The 16,526-nt window shown below is 45.1% G+C and overlaps 1 protein-coding gene and 1 pseudogene across 1 annotated transcript in view; both read left to right on the forward strand.

The window, feature by feature from the left end:
* VPS13A (vacuolar protein sorting 13 homolog A) overlaps positions 1 to 16,526 on the forward strand; it is a 286,528-nt gene that overhangs the window by 160,711 nt on the left and 109,291 nt on the right. Inside the window, exons 41-42 of the mRNA XM_065406641.1 lie at positions 2,324 to 2,680; positions 10,436 to 10,537. Coding sequence (XP_065262713.1) covers positions 2,324 to 2,680; positions 10,436 to 10,537 — 459 coding nt within the window. The remainder of the gene's footprint in view (positions 1 to 2,323; positions 2,681 to 10,435; positions 10,538 to 16,526) is intronic.
* LOC135880750 (U2 spliceosomal RNA) lies at positions 5,820 to 5,927 on the forward strand (annotated as a pseudogene).

Consider the following 16,526-nt stretch of genomic DNA (forward strand, 5'->3'; position numbering starts at 1 on the left):
GCTGTACCTGGGCAGTAGGCAGCTTCAGCTCCAATTCACCCATGTTCCAAGGCTTCAGATTCACAGTTCCCCCTGAGTCAGGGTTTTTTGTCAGTCTCATTGCAGGCCTCGGCCTTGTTGGAGAGTCTTTTCCACTCACCACCTGCTCTGTTCCCTGGACACTCAGCTTCTTCTTTATGTTTACGGGATTCCACAGCCATACTTCTTGAAGCTGGGCTGTGGTTCAGGGAGGCCTCTCTAGCCCATCGCTCTCCCTTCTGGTTCCCATTCCAGGGGCCTGTCCTCCTGAATCTGTGCTTCTCTGTAATTCTCTTCTCCCAGCTCTCTGCCCTTTCTCCCCTCTTGGGGGTCACCTAACAGCTGGGTTTTATCATATTAAGGAGGTAGCAAGCTGATTTAACACCTGGCCTCCATTCTTCTGTTAATCTGCTGATCCCCCGAATAGCTGTTTTTTTTTTTAAAAGGGGCCATGCCATGAATTTAGGGGTTGGCTAGCCCCAGGTTCCACTACCGTTTGAAAGAGAGAGATCACCCTGTTACAGCACACTACTTCCAAGTGAACATATCATGGTTTGAGAATCTCTGTAGTAGTGGCAAAAACCTCAATTCTATGAAAGCAGTCATAAGAACATTATTGTAATCCTTAATGGACAGCTGTAGTTTGAGCTTGAAACCCTGTTGCAAAATCATGACGTGTTGTAAAGCTGCTTGAAATTTCATTTTGGAACATGCCAAAAGGTTTTTTCAGAATTTAGTCTGACATTATTTCATGACAACACAAACAAGAAGATGTTTTTAATCTAGAAAAGAAGATAAAATGTTATATTATGACATGTCAGTGGTACTAATGCATACTATGTAAAACTAATGTAAAAGTGAAATAAAACATTCTGAAACAATTTCAGAATTCAGAAACATGCTTGTTTTGAAAATTTTTTGGTAATCATCAAAACACACACTTTTCTGAAATATTTCAGTTTTAACAAAAATGGTATTTTTAATAATAAAAGTCAATTTTTTTGTGAAAACATGCTCTAAGACCTTGTTATTACAGTACCATAAACGCAGGGTCCTCTAAATCACTCTTGGGTCATCTGGTTTCTTGGTGTTACTTATCTGTCAAAACAAGCAAACTGGCTCATTTGTTCAACCTGGAACTTTTCTGTGGTTTTTAAGGCCCTTGAATCTCCTCTTTGGACTTCCATTTCACTCTAGTATCTGTCGGTCAAAAACCTGTTTTCTGCTGGCCATTATTTCACCTCAAAGGACCACTGAGATATCAGTCTTAGACAAGCCCTATTATGTTTTCCACAGTGTTTGTCATCCTCATTCCCGTACTTTTCTTGACAAAGGTAAATGTAACTTTCCAAGAGATTGTTGTCTTCCTTTTGTCTGAGTCCTCAATGCCATAAGAAAAAAATGGTGGAATAAAAAAGACACTAGAAAAGTGGTTGAGACTTACTTGAATCAAATTTAGAAAATCAAGTTTTTCTTATCTGAAATGTTTCTTTTATTAAGCTATCCAAGTTATCTGTAATAGTGCAAAAATGCTAATTACCAACAACTTGCATGGCATTGTGAAGGCCAATTTCAGAGGGGATAAAAACTCATTCAGAAGGTTCCTCTCCAGTTTTATGGGATGGGTGATATTGGCCAGCACAAAAGAAATCTGCAAGGCTCTACTTAGTCTTTTTTCAAAGCCTTTATTAAGTACTACAGGTATGATCTGTTTTTTCTTCTACAGAAGCATCCCTTGGCAGGAAATAGTCCCAAAGTAAACTACATAAGCATTGTCATTGAGAAAGGGGAAACTCATTTTCTGTCATCTATACCTGTTTCTTTCCCTCACGATTATTTCTCCATACTGCTCACTACATTACATTTAGAAATGGGAAAAAGGTCTGGAAGACTTGTTTAATTATTTTCTGGATTTGAACTCTCTTCCTGTCTGCCCCATCTCTGAAGCATGTACACAGTTATGTTGTTTTGAGGTTACTAGCTAGAGGTTTCAGTCTTACACATATTTGAAAGCTGTTCTGGAAGGCAGACAGAAGGGGCATGGCTTAACCCCAAAGCAAGTCTGAACTGTCTTTAGTGTATGGAGAGAGAGAAGTAAAGCATACGAGTGCTAAAATGAGGGAGAGTCAGTCCCAAAAAGGAAACAATCCGGTGCTGTAACAAATATTCATTATAATTTTGAAACTGAAAGCAGTAACTAGTCAGTTCAAGAGATTACTTTAAAAAGTGGTTATTGATATACCCAGTTCCATGTTTTTTACATATACCCAACGGCACTGAATAATCAATTTTTTTCCCCTCATAGGTTTCACCCATTATCATAAATACAGTGATTACTATTACATCGGCACTTTCTCCAACTACAGAGACTTCAGAAGAAGAGATTAGTCCAATTCCTCCAGACCTATGGGATAAGAAAGATATAAAAAAATTAAAAATGTGGTTTCTTGAAAAGTCAAATGAAAATGAAAATAAAAATACAGTAGCTGAGTTGGTTCTCACAGGGGAGACATTAAATATGAGAATTGAATCAGTCATTGTAACTCTTGAAGCTGGAGTTGGTCACAGAACGGTACCTATGCTTTTAGCAAAGTCGTCGTTTTCCGGAGAAGTCAAAAATTGGAGTACGCTCATCAACCTCCATTCCCAGCTTGAACTGGAGGTAAGGATATAATATAATGAAACTTTTCCCAAAAGCAGGTGTAATAACGATTATGAAACTGACTTGTTACTTAGACAAGGCTTATGAAAGAAACTTTTGACAAGTAAAGGTGATATTTTTATCTAGCAGTTAAACTTCAGGGGGGGGAAGTGCCTTGTGGAGCACAACCTTCCATTGTTCACTATCTGCAGAGTCCTTGTACTTCACTGCAACAACCCTAAGTTATGGAGCAACAATCCCTAAATTCACAGACAATGTTAGTTTATTCTATCACAAAGTTACTACCCTTCATTCCCAGCCGCCTCACACTACACGCAATTGTGGCTCATAATTGAAAATACTTATTGACATAAAATTCATCAGTTATTTTAGATAGGAACTATATTTGAGCATGGATTTTTTTGCTATGTTTGTTTGCATTCCTGTAATGCCTATAGATTCAACCAAGATCAGTTCCCTATTCTGCCACGCTCTGTACAAACATAGATGATCCATACCTTGAAGAGTTTATAATATAATGCCCCACTCTGGCAAACAATGCCCATGCTTAACTTCATAATTGTGAGTAGTCCCACTAAAGTCAAGTTAGTGTTTGTGGGATTGGGACATACATAGACAGGACAGACATATAATGGGAGAAAGAGATGTAGAGTACAATTTTCAAAAGCTCCTAAGTCTCACTGAAAATCAGTGGGACTTGATTTAGTGTCCTAATTCACTTTTAAAAATGGGATTGAGGACCAGATTGTTAAAGATATTTAGGCACATAAAAATTCAGATAGATGCGTATGGGATTTTCAGAAGTGCGTCGATATGTAACTCCCTTTGATTTCAGCAAGAGTTAAGCATCAGTGCTTTTTTGAAAATCCCACTGGGTGCCTGTGTGCATCTTTAGGCACGTAAATACTTTAAAATGTCTGACCCTTAGTACTTTGAAAAACTTTACTCATAACCTACAAGCAGAGTGGTTTGCAAATGTTATGTTAGTACGGTAGATGCTTGTTTGCAGCAACGTCTTGAAAGAGCAACCACTGCTTATGAGCAACATTTCCCCTGTGAACACTTTCCTTTCTGTGAATTGTCAACACTCCCCATAACAGCAATAACCACTTACGAGCAACGTACCAAAAGAACACTGATATGTTGCTACCAGCCGATCAGCAGTGTAGGGGAGAATCCAGCGTAAAAACTGTAGAAAGTCTATAATCATTATCTCAAGGTCCCTATTGATATAGCTGCTTTAGTCTCTGGGCCCCAAGCTGGCTCTGCCCTCCACTTTCTGCAGCCCAGCATCTATCACAATTCTGGATGTCTAGGCTGCTTGAGATAGATCAGCATTTTGGTGCTGCACACACTGGCCATGTGCCCTCTGCTTCTGCTTGCCACCAGATTCTCTGTGTTCACAGCAGTGGACGGTGGTTTCTATTGCTCCTACCCGTCTCCTTTTTTAGTTTTTTTCTGACCAATTTTTGGGTAGGGGGAGCAGTGTTCTCCTTCTTCAGCATTCCTCCTCCTTACTGGGTCAGTTAACGCTTTGGGAGTGTAACTTACCCTAAGTGTCAGCAGCAGTGTCTCGCTGCCAGATACTCTGCCCCATACAGTCATGACAGAGCAGCCAAGAAAGCACAGGATCAAATCACTGTTCTATTTGTGAGGCAGCCTTCCCAGGCTTGGCAGATGGTGAGTTGTGCCCAGCCTGCGCCCAGCCTTCCATCCCTAACTCTGCTATATCCCAAGGCTGTGAGTGGGATAGGCAGATGGAGTCCCCTACCCACCAAGGCAGCCATGATTCCAACAGGGAAAAATGGACAGGGTCCCCAGTGCAGAGCCGGGAGAGGCTCTAAAAGTGAGGAAGACTCTGACTACTTGACTGAGGGGATAAATCCCAGAGGACTCCTGCAGAACAAAGAGGGCAGATTTGTGAGGCCCACAAGTCTCCCCTCCCCTCTTCCCAAGTGGGTCTTGAGCATCCTGTGGAAAGAAGCAGGGCTTCTAATAAGCCCCCTCCCAAAGGGAATGGGACCTAGTGGGTGAGAATTCAGAGACCATTCTTTCAATCCCAGAAATCCTGGAATTCCAACCATTCTGGACTTTCTCCAAGAAGACATAGACAAAGGCTTTAACCAGTATCATGCATCAGGTCTCTGCTCTTACTCGTGTGTTATTGGCAGGATCTTCTGGCTTCCTGGCATAGGTAACCAGATTCCTTCCAACTCTTCCCACTTTCAACTCAGGCCACTCTTCCCAAAATGGGACCTTTGGCTAGTTTTGAGGGCTCTGACAAGTCATCTCTTCAAGCCTCTGACTTTAGTGTTGGCCTTTTATTTTTCCAGTAAGACTTGTTTCTTAGTAGTTGTCATGTCTGTCAAGTGAGTGTCGGAGCTGGCAGCCTTCTCTATACAGGAGCCTTACTGCACATTCTATGAGGACAAGGTGATGTTCAAGACACCAGAATCCTTTCTTCCTAAGGTAAATTCCTCCTTTCATGTTTCTCGAGTGGTCGCGCTTCCTTCATTCTGTCTAAATCCATAACATCCAACTGAAAAGATGAGGCATGAAGAGTGCTGAAAATCTTAAACATACAGGTTCTACAAGAAGATCAGACTCCTTATTTGTGTCTTTCCACCCAAAATGCCAGGGATTCAGAACTTCCACATCCTTCGTTGCTAGGCATATTAAACTATGTATTGTGTAAGCCAACAAGACATCAGGGTTTCCTGTACCGTAAGAGATCAAGACATGTTCCATGAGATCCCTTGCAATTTTGTGGGCAAAATGAGCAGGTGTGTCCATCTCAGAAAGTTGCAAAGCAACTACTTAGTCAACAGCTAACTGTGACATACCAATGTACAATCCAGATTAATGAGTAGCTGTGTCACCCCTCCCCTGTAACCTGGGGTGCCCTTTATTATGCCTTGCTGCTTCAGCCTCCAACCTGGACTGCTCACAAACAGCCTCTAGTATGTTAGTCATTCCCAGCTATGTCTGTGTGTGTGCTGCAGCCATCTGGCCAACCTCTGGCTCTTACCAGCCTTGATTATGATTCAGGGTGACCCCAACACACTTCCAGTCCCAGATTTCCCCCCAGAAAAATGTCTTGTACTGTTCAGCCCTCTACTGGACAGTACAAATATAGAAAATCGCTTCTCGGCTCTATGAGCTAAGATCAAGTGTAGTATCTGTTCTTACAAATATAGAGTCCATTATTCCTTTAAGGAAATAATTTGCATACAACTTGTTACCCCAAATGGAATTACCCAGACACTTCAGTTTGAACACTGGATTAAATAAAATAAGTTTAACTACAAAGAGAGAGATTTTAAGTGAGTACAAGCAATGAGGCATAACCCAGAAATGGTTACAAGAAAAATAAAGTATTTACTGATGCCTTAACAAACATTAGATTCAAAGCAGAGTTTCCTCACCACATGCTTTGAGCCATTTTAGTGATCAAACTTCTTAGGTCAAGACCCCTTCTTTCAGTATCCAACTAATGCTTCCTTTGTTGGTGTCAATGTGATGGGTAGGGAGAGAGAGAGAGGGGTGCCTTGGGGTGTTTGTCCCTCCTTTTTATATTTTCAGTCCCTCTCTTGAAAAACATATCCCCCTGAGAATCAGGAGCAAAGAAACTGTGTGGAAGGATATTCCCTGATGTTTTTTTCACCTGTTTGAACTTCCTTTGTCTTCCCTTCCTGCGTGATGACTCCATTTGCTGCTTAAATGCTAACTAAGCAAAGCACAAATTCCTTTGTTTAGGACAAATCTGCCAGTTTCTGTTTGGCCAGGGCTGTGGGGTTTGGAACGTGTTGTTAGCATCATACAGGGTAATCTTATAACTTCACATACAATGTTGCCACACATATTTGGCCAGAACAATATTGATCAGCAAATTGAGTTTTCAAATGATACCTTACAAGACATACTTTGTACAGAGATTATTACAGTAGGGCATAGGGTGTGTATTCAGGGGTGTATTCCGTCACACAAACACCTTCATTAAGCACTATAAGATGGACTTTGTCATCCTCATTGGCCTCCTTTGGCATTAAGGCACTGTAGGTGGTGGCCCAGAACCAATAGACTTTTCAGCAAGCTCGCAAAAAGGAGGATATTACTTTTCTACCAAACTTTTGTTTCATAACTCTCCCTACATCTGTTCACTGCTCACCACTTCACAGATATCCAGAACTGTGGGAGACACTGGGCTGCAGACCAGAAAATTTCTTACTGATAGTTTCCTTTCGGATAGCATCTCCTACAATTCTACCCACCCTAAATGGCGTAGAAGCCAGGGTGAGATATGTAGTGGATTCGTTACCATATGACTGTCAACTTTGGTCTAATGTACATAGTTATTTTGTTATCTTGAGTTATTCTCAAGCTGTACAACTTTCATAACATCATCTGGCAGCAAACTGGATTGTAAGGGGAATGGCCAAACCATGTATTGTCCAAATGCTGATCTGCCTCGTGAGCTGCAGAGAGAGGAGGGCATCCCAGACATCCAGAAATTTGGGAGATGTTATTAGCAGAAATGAAATTGTCAGTAAGAATTTTCCATTCTGCCTTCTAGGGGAGCAGTGGGGGTACCTGTGGCCACATTCCCCTTCAGAGGGATTGAGGGGGTTTCCCCTGCACTGTTCTTGGACTAGAATGTATTGAAGGATGTGGGGTAGCCTGGCTGCATCTCATCACTAAGGCTATGATTTTGTCACGGAGGTTGCGGAATCCATGACTTCCAGAGACCTCTGTGACTTCAGCCCATGGCGGCTGGGAGCTGCGGGGTACCCCCACCTCCTGAGATGGTGGGGGCCCTTGGCCCTCTGGGCAGCAGAGGGCCCCGCAGCTCCTGGCCGTGGTGGGGGGCCTCACCGTTCCCGGCTGCCATTGGTGGCCCCAAAGCTCCGAGCTGCCTCCAGGGGGGCCTGGGATGTCCGAGCAGTGGCAGAGGGCCCCACAGCTCAGGGCTGCCACCAGCGGCCCCTGCAGCTCCTGGTCACCACGGGTGGCAACCCCTGGGAGCTATGAGCCACCATGGGCGGTGGGTGGCCCCCACAGTTCCTGACTGCCACGGTCAGCAGGGGGCCCAGCAGTTCCTGGCTGCCACTGGTGGCCCCAAAGCTCTGAGCTGCCTCTGGCAGCAGGGGCCCTAGGAGCTCCGAGCAGCTACAGGCAGCAGGGGCCTGCCACGGACAGTGGGGTTCCCCATACTTCCCAGCTGTCACTGGTGGCACCAAAGCTTCAAGCCGTCTCTGGTGGTGGGGGCCCCAGGAGCTCCAAGCAGGTCCGGCCGCTGCAGGTAGTGGGAGGCCCCGCAGCTCCTGGCCACCACAGGCAGTAGGGACCCCCTACAGCGGGCCCCTGGCAGCTCCCAGCTACTGTTGGCAGCAGAGGGACCCTGCCACTCTGGGCGGAAGGGGCCTCCAGAGCTCTGAGCCCTCACAGATGGTGGGGGCCCCCATAGCTCTGAGCCTGGGCCCCCGCAGCTGCCCAGCCGCCGAAGGTGGTGTGGGGACTCCACAGCTCCTCAGTTTGTCACAGGTGTTTTTAGTAAAAGTCATGGACAGGTCATGGGCTTCCATGAATTTTTCTTTATTGCCCGTGACCTGTCCATGACTTTTACTAAAAATATCCTTGACAAAATCTTAGCCTTACTCATATCACCATCATATGGTGCTTTTGAAGGTTGACCAGGTATTGTGGTATCAATTTAGACTTACTTCATGTTTTCAGGTTTATCTTCACAACCATAAGGGCTGGAAACATGTTAGTCTGGTTGCGTCAAATGTTTTTTATCAGTAGTATAATGTAAAACACTTATACAATTTTCTCTCTTGTGTTTTTACATTAGACATTGACATTTTGGTATAATATTCATTCTTGAGATTTGTACCTGTCTTGTAACACTTTCATTCACCTTTCTTTCCTTAATCATTAGCCCACATGGATAGACTTCCTTTGAGACTTAAGGGGAAACTTGGACTAATGTGGACTTCCATTAGATTAAATAGGGAGTACTGTGTATACCAACTAGAGCAGGAAACTGGATACCAGAGTTGGGGTCTAGGTTTTGTCATTGACTTGCTATGTAAATATAGCTAAATATCTCTATCTGTGAGAGTCTGTTTACCTAAATGTAAACTAGGGATGGTGCTACTAATCTGACTCACAGGATGGTTGTGAGAATTAATGTTTAATGGTGTGTTTTGAGATCCTCAGATGAGAGCAGATATATATTCAAAGTATTGTGTGCAGTTTACTGTTGCATCCTAGGCTATAAATGAAATGTGTATTCACTGGTCAGAATTTTCTGCTTCACGAATCGTTCCTCTTCTGGGTGTGTGCGGTGGGCATGTGAATGCCTGCAAAATTATTTAAATCCATTTGGCTAAAATATCTTCCACAAACTGGATCCACAGCCTTGAGAAGAAGAGCCCTTGCACCATGTACCCAGTATTCAGCCCTGCTAATTGTGTTGTGCACTGAGCTCAAGATTTGGCCCTATACAAAGAATAAAAGTGGAAAGTATGACCAACTTTTTCCAAAAACACAAAACACTTATTGCATTAAAGACAGATAATGAATGTTTTCCCAGTATTATAATTCCACATAAGCAATTATAATAGTTGCCAAATGGATGTAGCATAATTATGAACAGGATAGGAAATGGTCCCTGAGACAATATCTCTTAAGACATTACACATTATGAAAGACTGTGAGAACCCCTGGGTTAGAGAATTTGCTAATGGGATACAGAACTTTTCACTCTAGGCCACTTATTCATATTTAGAACTGGAAAAGTAAGTAGAAAATGAAATCTGTTGCTATCAGGAGGTGGTTTAATAACCTGCATGAAATAGGTTGGTGATTTTAGTCCAGCTTATACTGACGTGTATCCACATCCCAGTGGTTCTATTGGCATGCTTCTCAAAGGTAGAAATGGCTATGTAGAGAGAACTTACCCTAATGGTTCTTATTGGTTAGAATTGAGACACATTTATGTGGAATTGGGTCATGGGGAAGTTTGTGCTGCTGCCTTATGGGCCATGCTTGCTTTGTGTTGTATAAGTAAAAGATTTCTGTCTCTAGTTCCCTTTATAGTCAGATTCTACTACCTTTATTTATATTTAGAACCTTACTCCTCATTGATTGATTTCTGTGGGGCTACTTGAGACATAATGTGCTATTCATTTTGAATAACGGTGGTGGAATTTAGTCCATGATGACGAACATCAAATTTCTTTAAAATAAACGACACCTCTACCCCGATTTAATGCGACCCAATATAACACGAATTCAGATATAACGCGGTAAAGCAGTGCTCCAGGGGCGGGGGGGAGTGGGCGGCAGGCTGTGCACTCCGGCGGATCAAAGCAAGTTCGATATAACGCAGTTTCACCTTTTTTGGCTCCTGAGGAGAGCGTTATATCGGGGTAGAAGTGTATTTAATTCAAAGACTCATCTGCCTATATGTGGAAAACAGCTAGGGTGAAATCCTGGCCTCAATGAAGTCAGTGACAAAACTCCCATTGACTTTGCTGAGGCCAGGATGTCAGTCCCATTGTTTTTTCATGTTTTATTTTAATTTTACTTAAAGGTTTTTTATATTCTAATATAATGAAAACAAACAACATGTTATAATGTCTTATTTTGATGTTTCTTTTTGAGTCTATAGAGCATCTTTTATTATTTGCTGTTGGTGCTAAGGTGTATCTTTTCTTAATTCAGTACTCTGATGATTTTATATTTCTTTAGGTGCATTATTATAATGAGATGTTTGGTGTGTGGGAACCTTTGCTTGAACCGCTAGAAATTGAAAAGAGTGATGAATTCAAACCATGGACTCTTGGAATCAAGGTATATTTTCAGAAGTGTAAATTGAAACAACTAACATGCAAATCTACATTTTAAATAATTTTTGGGTTGAAACATGAACCAGTAGAACAAGGCTATTTGAACTTAATATTAATACCCTGTTCAGTCATGTATGCCAAGGGGATAAAATGCAGGGTAGGCCACAAGGCTAATATAACTCTAACTATGTATATTGGCTAAAAGTGAGTGTAGTTAGAAGTTGATTGACCACACTTTTTCCCCCTCTTTGCATTGTTATATCTGGAGCATGTACAGTCATGATTAACTTAGAGACAGAAACTGTTCACGTAATGCAGCACAGTGATTAGTCTACAGTAGCTACTCACTTGCCAAAGTATATATTTAAAACTTCATTTTTAAATTGTGTACAAAAACTGAAATTGAAAAAGAAAAGAAGTTTTCTTTCTTCACATTGATTAAACCAACAGTTCTCCTTTGAGTAGATGCAGCCACGTATTTCATTTAGGTGTCTGTGCCCAGAGTGCTGGAGCCAGAGAATTTGCCTAACAGTATCCATACAGGGGCGGCACTTGCGCCTTGTAGCCGTAGCCCTTCCCCTGTAGCACCGCCCTGACCCCTCTTCGGTTCCTTCTTACCACCTGTGGCTGGAGTTGGAGCTCTGTGTGGTTTTCAGCCTCACAATCCTCTATTCAGTTAGTTTTTTTTCTCGTTCTACATAGTTCATTAGTACCCCAATATAGTGGTAGTTGCAGTTTGTCTCCTAATGATGCCCTCACCAGGGTTTAAACATTCTGTTGTGTGGGTGGGGCGAACCCTACTAACTATCCCTACACACGGTGCTTGCTGTGCCTAAGTGAAGCCCACGTTAAGAAGCAGTGTTCAATTTGCAGATTGTTCACAAAACAGACTCAAGTGGCGAGGAATCTCCATCTGAAGCAGCACCTGCTCAAACATGCCATGTGGACTGTTTCAGTACCGAGGCCCCTATCAGATCATAGGTCGCCCCTGGATTCGGAAAGTGCTGCCACTTCGCTTCTTGGAGCTAGCGCCTCTCCGAAGAGATTGAAGACTTGTTCCCCATCATGTGTGCTGAGGAAAAGGTCACATAAAACCAAGCGATGCCACTTCAGGTCCTGTGGGGGCTTGTCTCCCTCCTTTAGAAGGAGCATGGATCGACATGTGGTGAATGCTGGTGCATGGGATGGAGCAGGTCCTGTCAGCTGCTCCCCGACACTATGCAGGGAGGTCAGAAACCCTGTACCATTTATTCTGGTTCTGGCCCGAGGGTGTCCTTTTAGTCCGGTACCGATGAGGGCGATGCTGGCACTGGCTGATTCAGCACAGTGTATCAGGCAACAGGGACCTCTGCCTTTCTGTCTTGACCGCTCCCTTGGTCCAGAACTTTGCCAGGGCTGTGTCCTTTATAGCCCTATTGGCTGGACAGGCTGCTGAACCTATGGGTCTCCTGATGCTGCGCCCTGATGTTTCCCTTCCACGCTCAGAAGAAACGGGGCTGGTACCAGACTTCTTATAAGCAACCTCCTTGGTACCAGGAACTACTTCAGTTCCTATGTGACCAGCACTGCCAGTGTTGCTGAGGCAGCAGTCACTGCCCTCCACCTTGGCACTCTTAGTTATGTCAGTGCCGATGTCGACTTCGGGATTGACACCACTCCCAGCACCGGAAACAGCGGAGGCATACTTGCTGCCAGCCGTACCATTTCCACCATTGGTATAAGCCCCCTCATCATTCTGGGCTATGGACGAGTCTGACCGGCTACTTACGCCCTTAGAACTGACCCCACTGTTATGCCCCGAAGCCTGGGACTCCTCGGTGTCCGAGTGGTGATCTTATTCCTCCTGCTCTGTTGCTGAGCAAGGGCTGTTCATAGAGTGCTGTGGGTACCAGGGTTCACGCCCATCTCATGGTCGGGCCAGGGGCCCCTAGCCTGGCGCCTACTGGACACCAATGCCTTATCAATATTAGTGGCCTCCATGGAATCTGTGGAATAAGTTGCAGAGCTCCCATTCCTTGTCTTGCTCAAAACAGAGATCGTTGTCCAGGTACTGGTGAACCTTTCCCTTGAGCAGCCTCCAGAGTCATGCTGCTGATGCCTGTCAGCGCTGGAGCAGGATCTGAGTCTGGCACAGTTAACTGCCTCATCCTCGTCCTTGGATGTTGCCGCAGTGCCGGGCTCTTCCTCCCTGTGACTTTCAAGGCACATCAAGACCTTGTTGCTGGCACAGAGGTGCCCGAGGCAAAGCAACAGGGGTTCGTTGCCCAGCGTGCTTCGCGCCAATAAACACACCGGGGTGGAGAAACAATCAAAGGTTTATTTGAGATCTCAAAGTGGTGCAAGGAGACAGGCAAATCTCAAATCGAGCACACAGAACAAAGCAGCTTCTCTCTTCTTATACTTTACAATCAAGCCCCCCCTTCTCTCCCTCCGTATCACCCCCCCCACACTCCCCCTCCCCTTTCTACCGAAGACATGTTCATACATTTAAGCCGTTAAGTCATTCTAGGGCTATAAATCTAGCTTGTTAGTAACATTCCTCTAAACAATCATTGGGTCCTATTTACTCTAGTTTACTACTCCTCCTCCAGCTAGAAACATGCAAACCTCATCATTATTGCTTAGGACCTGGTTATAAGCAAGGTCGTAATAGGTAACTGACTATTTACACATTCCAATTCCTGTCCTTGGCTCTTGAGGCCGCTTAGAGTTAAATATGGAAGAACAGCGTTTAAACATGGAAGAACTCTGGTTCATATATAGGCCTAATGACGCCATCAACCTGTTGTGGCACGTCGCTGCCTTCCTGGGTATTCAAGCATAATTCCAAAAGAACACCCGCGAGTTAGTGGATATCCTGCAGCTGTTGGCCCCTGGGACAGTCACCCTCCCTATTAACAGTGCGCTCCTTGAGCCTACTAAGGTCCTCTGGAGCATGCCGTCTTCGGTACCAACTGCAACTAAGCACATGACAAAGCGCTACTTCATGCCCACGCAGGTATTTGAGAGGTTATATTCCCATTCGGCTCCGAATTCCTTGGTAGTAACCGCGGTGAATGATAGAGCCTGGCAGGGCAGGTTTAAATACATTCCCAGGGACAAGGACTCTTAAGTGACTGGACCTGATGGGCAGGAAGATTTACACCTCCTCTTTCTTGTAGATGCAAATTGCTAATCAGCAGGTACTGCTGTCCAAATACGACTTTGTCAGCTGGATAGCCATATCTAAATTTGCAGACCAGCTGCCTGATGCCTCAATGGAGGAGTTTTGGACATTTGTCACCGAAGGCTGCTTGGTGGAGAAGACTTCTTTGCAGTCCATGCTAGATGTTGCAGATATGTCAGCCAGAGTGATGGCCTCTGCAGTGACCATGAGGAGGTCTTCCTGGCTTCAGAACTCAGGCCTTGCTCCTGATGTCCAGCAGGCCATTGAGGATTTGTCCTTCGATGGCCCATTACTATTTTCAGATAAAGCAGATGAGACTCTGCACTCCTTCAATGACCCTTCAGTCCTTGGGAGTGTATACACTGGCAGTACAAAGCCGCCACTATGGTGTTCAACAGTAACGATAACCGCGGTATCATTTTCAGTGTGTATTTGGGCAGCCTTTCCTTTTCATGAGGCAGCAGGATTACCCCCAGAAAGGGGCATACATCCCACAGCAGAAAGCAGTTGAGTTCAGGGTTTGGATAGTCCACACGTCCTTCCCTGATGCCCCCAAGCATCCGTTTTGACTCCTTGGTCCAAAGCAGTGTTCCAGTCGTTGGTCCCTTCCCCTCATCCGCTCCATTTTGAGGACAGGCTTGCCCGCTTTCACGATGCTTGCGTCTCAGTCATCACCAACAGCTGGGTCCTAAGCACTGTCAAATCAGGGTATGCCATCCAGTTCCTCTCCATCCCTCCCCATCTCTCTTCCAGAACCCTTCTTACAAGATACTGTTCCTCAAGCAGGTTCGCTCTCTGCTTGCGTTGGGAGTGGTGGAGGAGGTTCCACCGGATCACCGGGGTCAGGGTTTCTGTTCCTAGTGCTTTTTGGTGTCCTTCGCAGCCTGAAGAAATAGATCAGATACATTAGGGTCTGAATTGTCACTCTATTGACTGTCCCTCCATGTCTCAGAATGACTGATTTCCTGTCTTACACGTTCAGGACATTTACTTTCATGTGGTGATTTTGCTGAGGCACCGAAAATTCCTTCAATTCATTGTAGCAGAGCGCCATTTCCAGTATACAGTGCTTCCTTTTGATCTCTCTTCTGCCCCTGGGTTTTTTACCAAATGCATGGCTGTCATCATGGCATATCTCAGAAGGAAAGGGATCCATATCTTCCCATATCTGGATGACTGGTTACTGAGAGGCAGATCCAAGAGAGGAAGTCCTTTCTCATGTCAACACTGCACTATGCTCGCTCGACCTTCTGGGTCTCATCCTAAACATCAGGAAGTCTGCTTTGGTACGCACTCAGAAAATAGAGTTAATTTGGGTCCTAATAGACTCTACAGGTTCGAGAGCATTTCTGCCAACCAATCGTTTTCAGTCTGCAGTCTCTGCCTTCCACGACAGTTTGGATGTGCCTATTTGGGATCACTGAGAGGCCAAGGTCTGTGGGGGTGTGACGAAGTGGGAATCTTCTTAATGTTTTCTCTGAATACTGTGTGGGTGCCTCAGTTTCCCCTATGCATTTCTTAAATATCTAGGTGGTGGGATAAGGGGGTGTGATTGTCGCAGAGCCTTAGAGGGCCATTGTGATGCTGTCTGCACAGAGAATGGCCAACACCCTGTCTCCTGGCAACTGATGGCCTGGGCCCCTCCCCTGCAAAGGTGCCAACTGAAGGTGTTGGAGAACAAAGAGATCAGGTGGCCTCCTGGCCTGGGAAAGAGACACAGGCCAGAGGAGGGGCTGGAGAGTTTCAGTTTGGAACTGGCTGGGGAAACGGAGGGGGGGCCCAGACAGGGCTCTGGCCTCCCTGGCCCCAAGATGGACCTAACTCAGGGGTCTTGTTTCCTGTACCTACAAGCTCTGTTTTAGACTGTGTTCCTGTCGTCTAATAAACCTACTGTTTTACTGGCTGGCTGAGAGTCACGTCTGTCTGTGGAATTGGGGTGCAGGGCCCACTGGCTTCCCCAGGAGCTCCGCCTGTGCGGACTCACTGTGGGAAGTGCACGGTGTGAGAAGGGGATGCTGAATGCTCCGAGGTCAGACCCAGGAAGGGCGAAGCTGTGTAAGCTTCTTGCCCTGGAGACTGTATGCTTGCAGCGAGGAGGCTCCCCCAGAGTCCTGACTGGCTTCGAATGGAGTAGTTCCAGAGCATTGCCCGGTGACTCCGTGACAGGGGGGAGCAGGAGTTCTCTCTGCATATCAATTTGCTGGAGCTTCAGACCATTTACAATGCATGTCGTGTTTTGAGGCCATACCAGGAACTCAATAGTTCACATATTTACCCGACAATACCACTATGATGTATTCTGCGAACAGGCAAGGAGGAGCACACTCCAGGATGCTCTGCCAAGAGGCAATCAGGTTGTGGCAGTTTTGCATTGGGCAGAGTACGCTCCCATAGCCGACTACTTGCTTAGGGTTCAGAATCACCTTGCCGACCATCTCAGCAGGAATTTTTTGCTGAATCGTGAGTGAGCGCTAAAGACAAACATACTCAGGACTATCTTTGCATTCTGATGATTGACCTCTTTGCTACAGGGGACAACAGGAAATGTGACCTGTTCTGCTCTTGAGGAGACTTCAGTCCAGGCTCCCTGTCCAATGCCCTCCATCTGACTTGGCAAGCAGCTCTCTTCTGTGCCTTTCCCCTGATCCCAGTCATCCCACTGGTCATCTTGAAAATGAAGATGGATTCATCATCAAGTTCCTATTACGCCTCTGGCGTTTAGGGCAGTGACGAAGCTCCTCCACTCCTGTCTGTTTCTGGCAGGTCTTTCAATGGTTCCCCAGCTGTGCTCCAGGTTTTTCAGCTCTGCTTCCACAGCTCTTCATCA

Source organism: Emys orbicularis, chromosome 6 (genome assembly GCF_028017835.1).
Source record: "Emys orbicularis isolate rEmyOrb1 chromosome 6, rEmyOrb1.hap1, whole genome shotgun sequence".
Taxonomy (NCBI): domain Eukaryota; kingdom Metazoa; phylum Chordata; order Testudines; family Emydidae; genus Emys; species Emys orbicularis.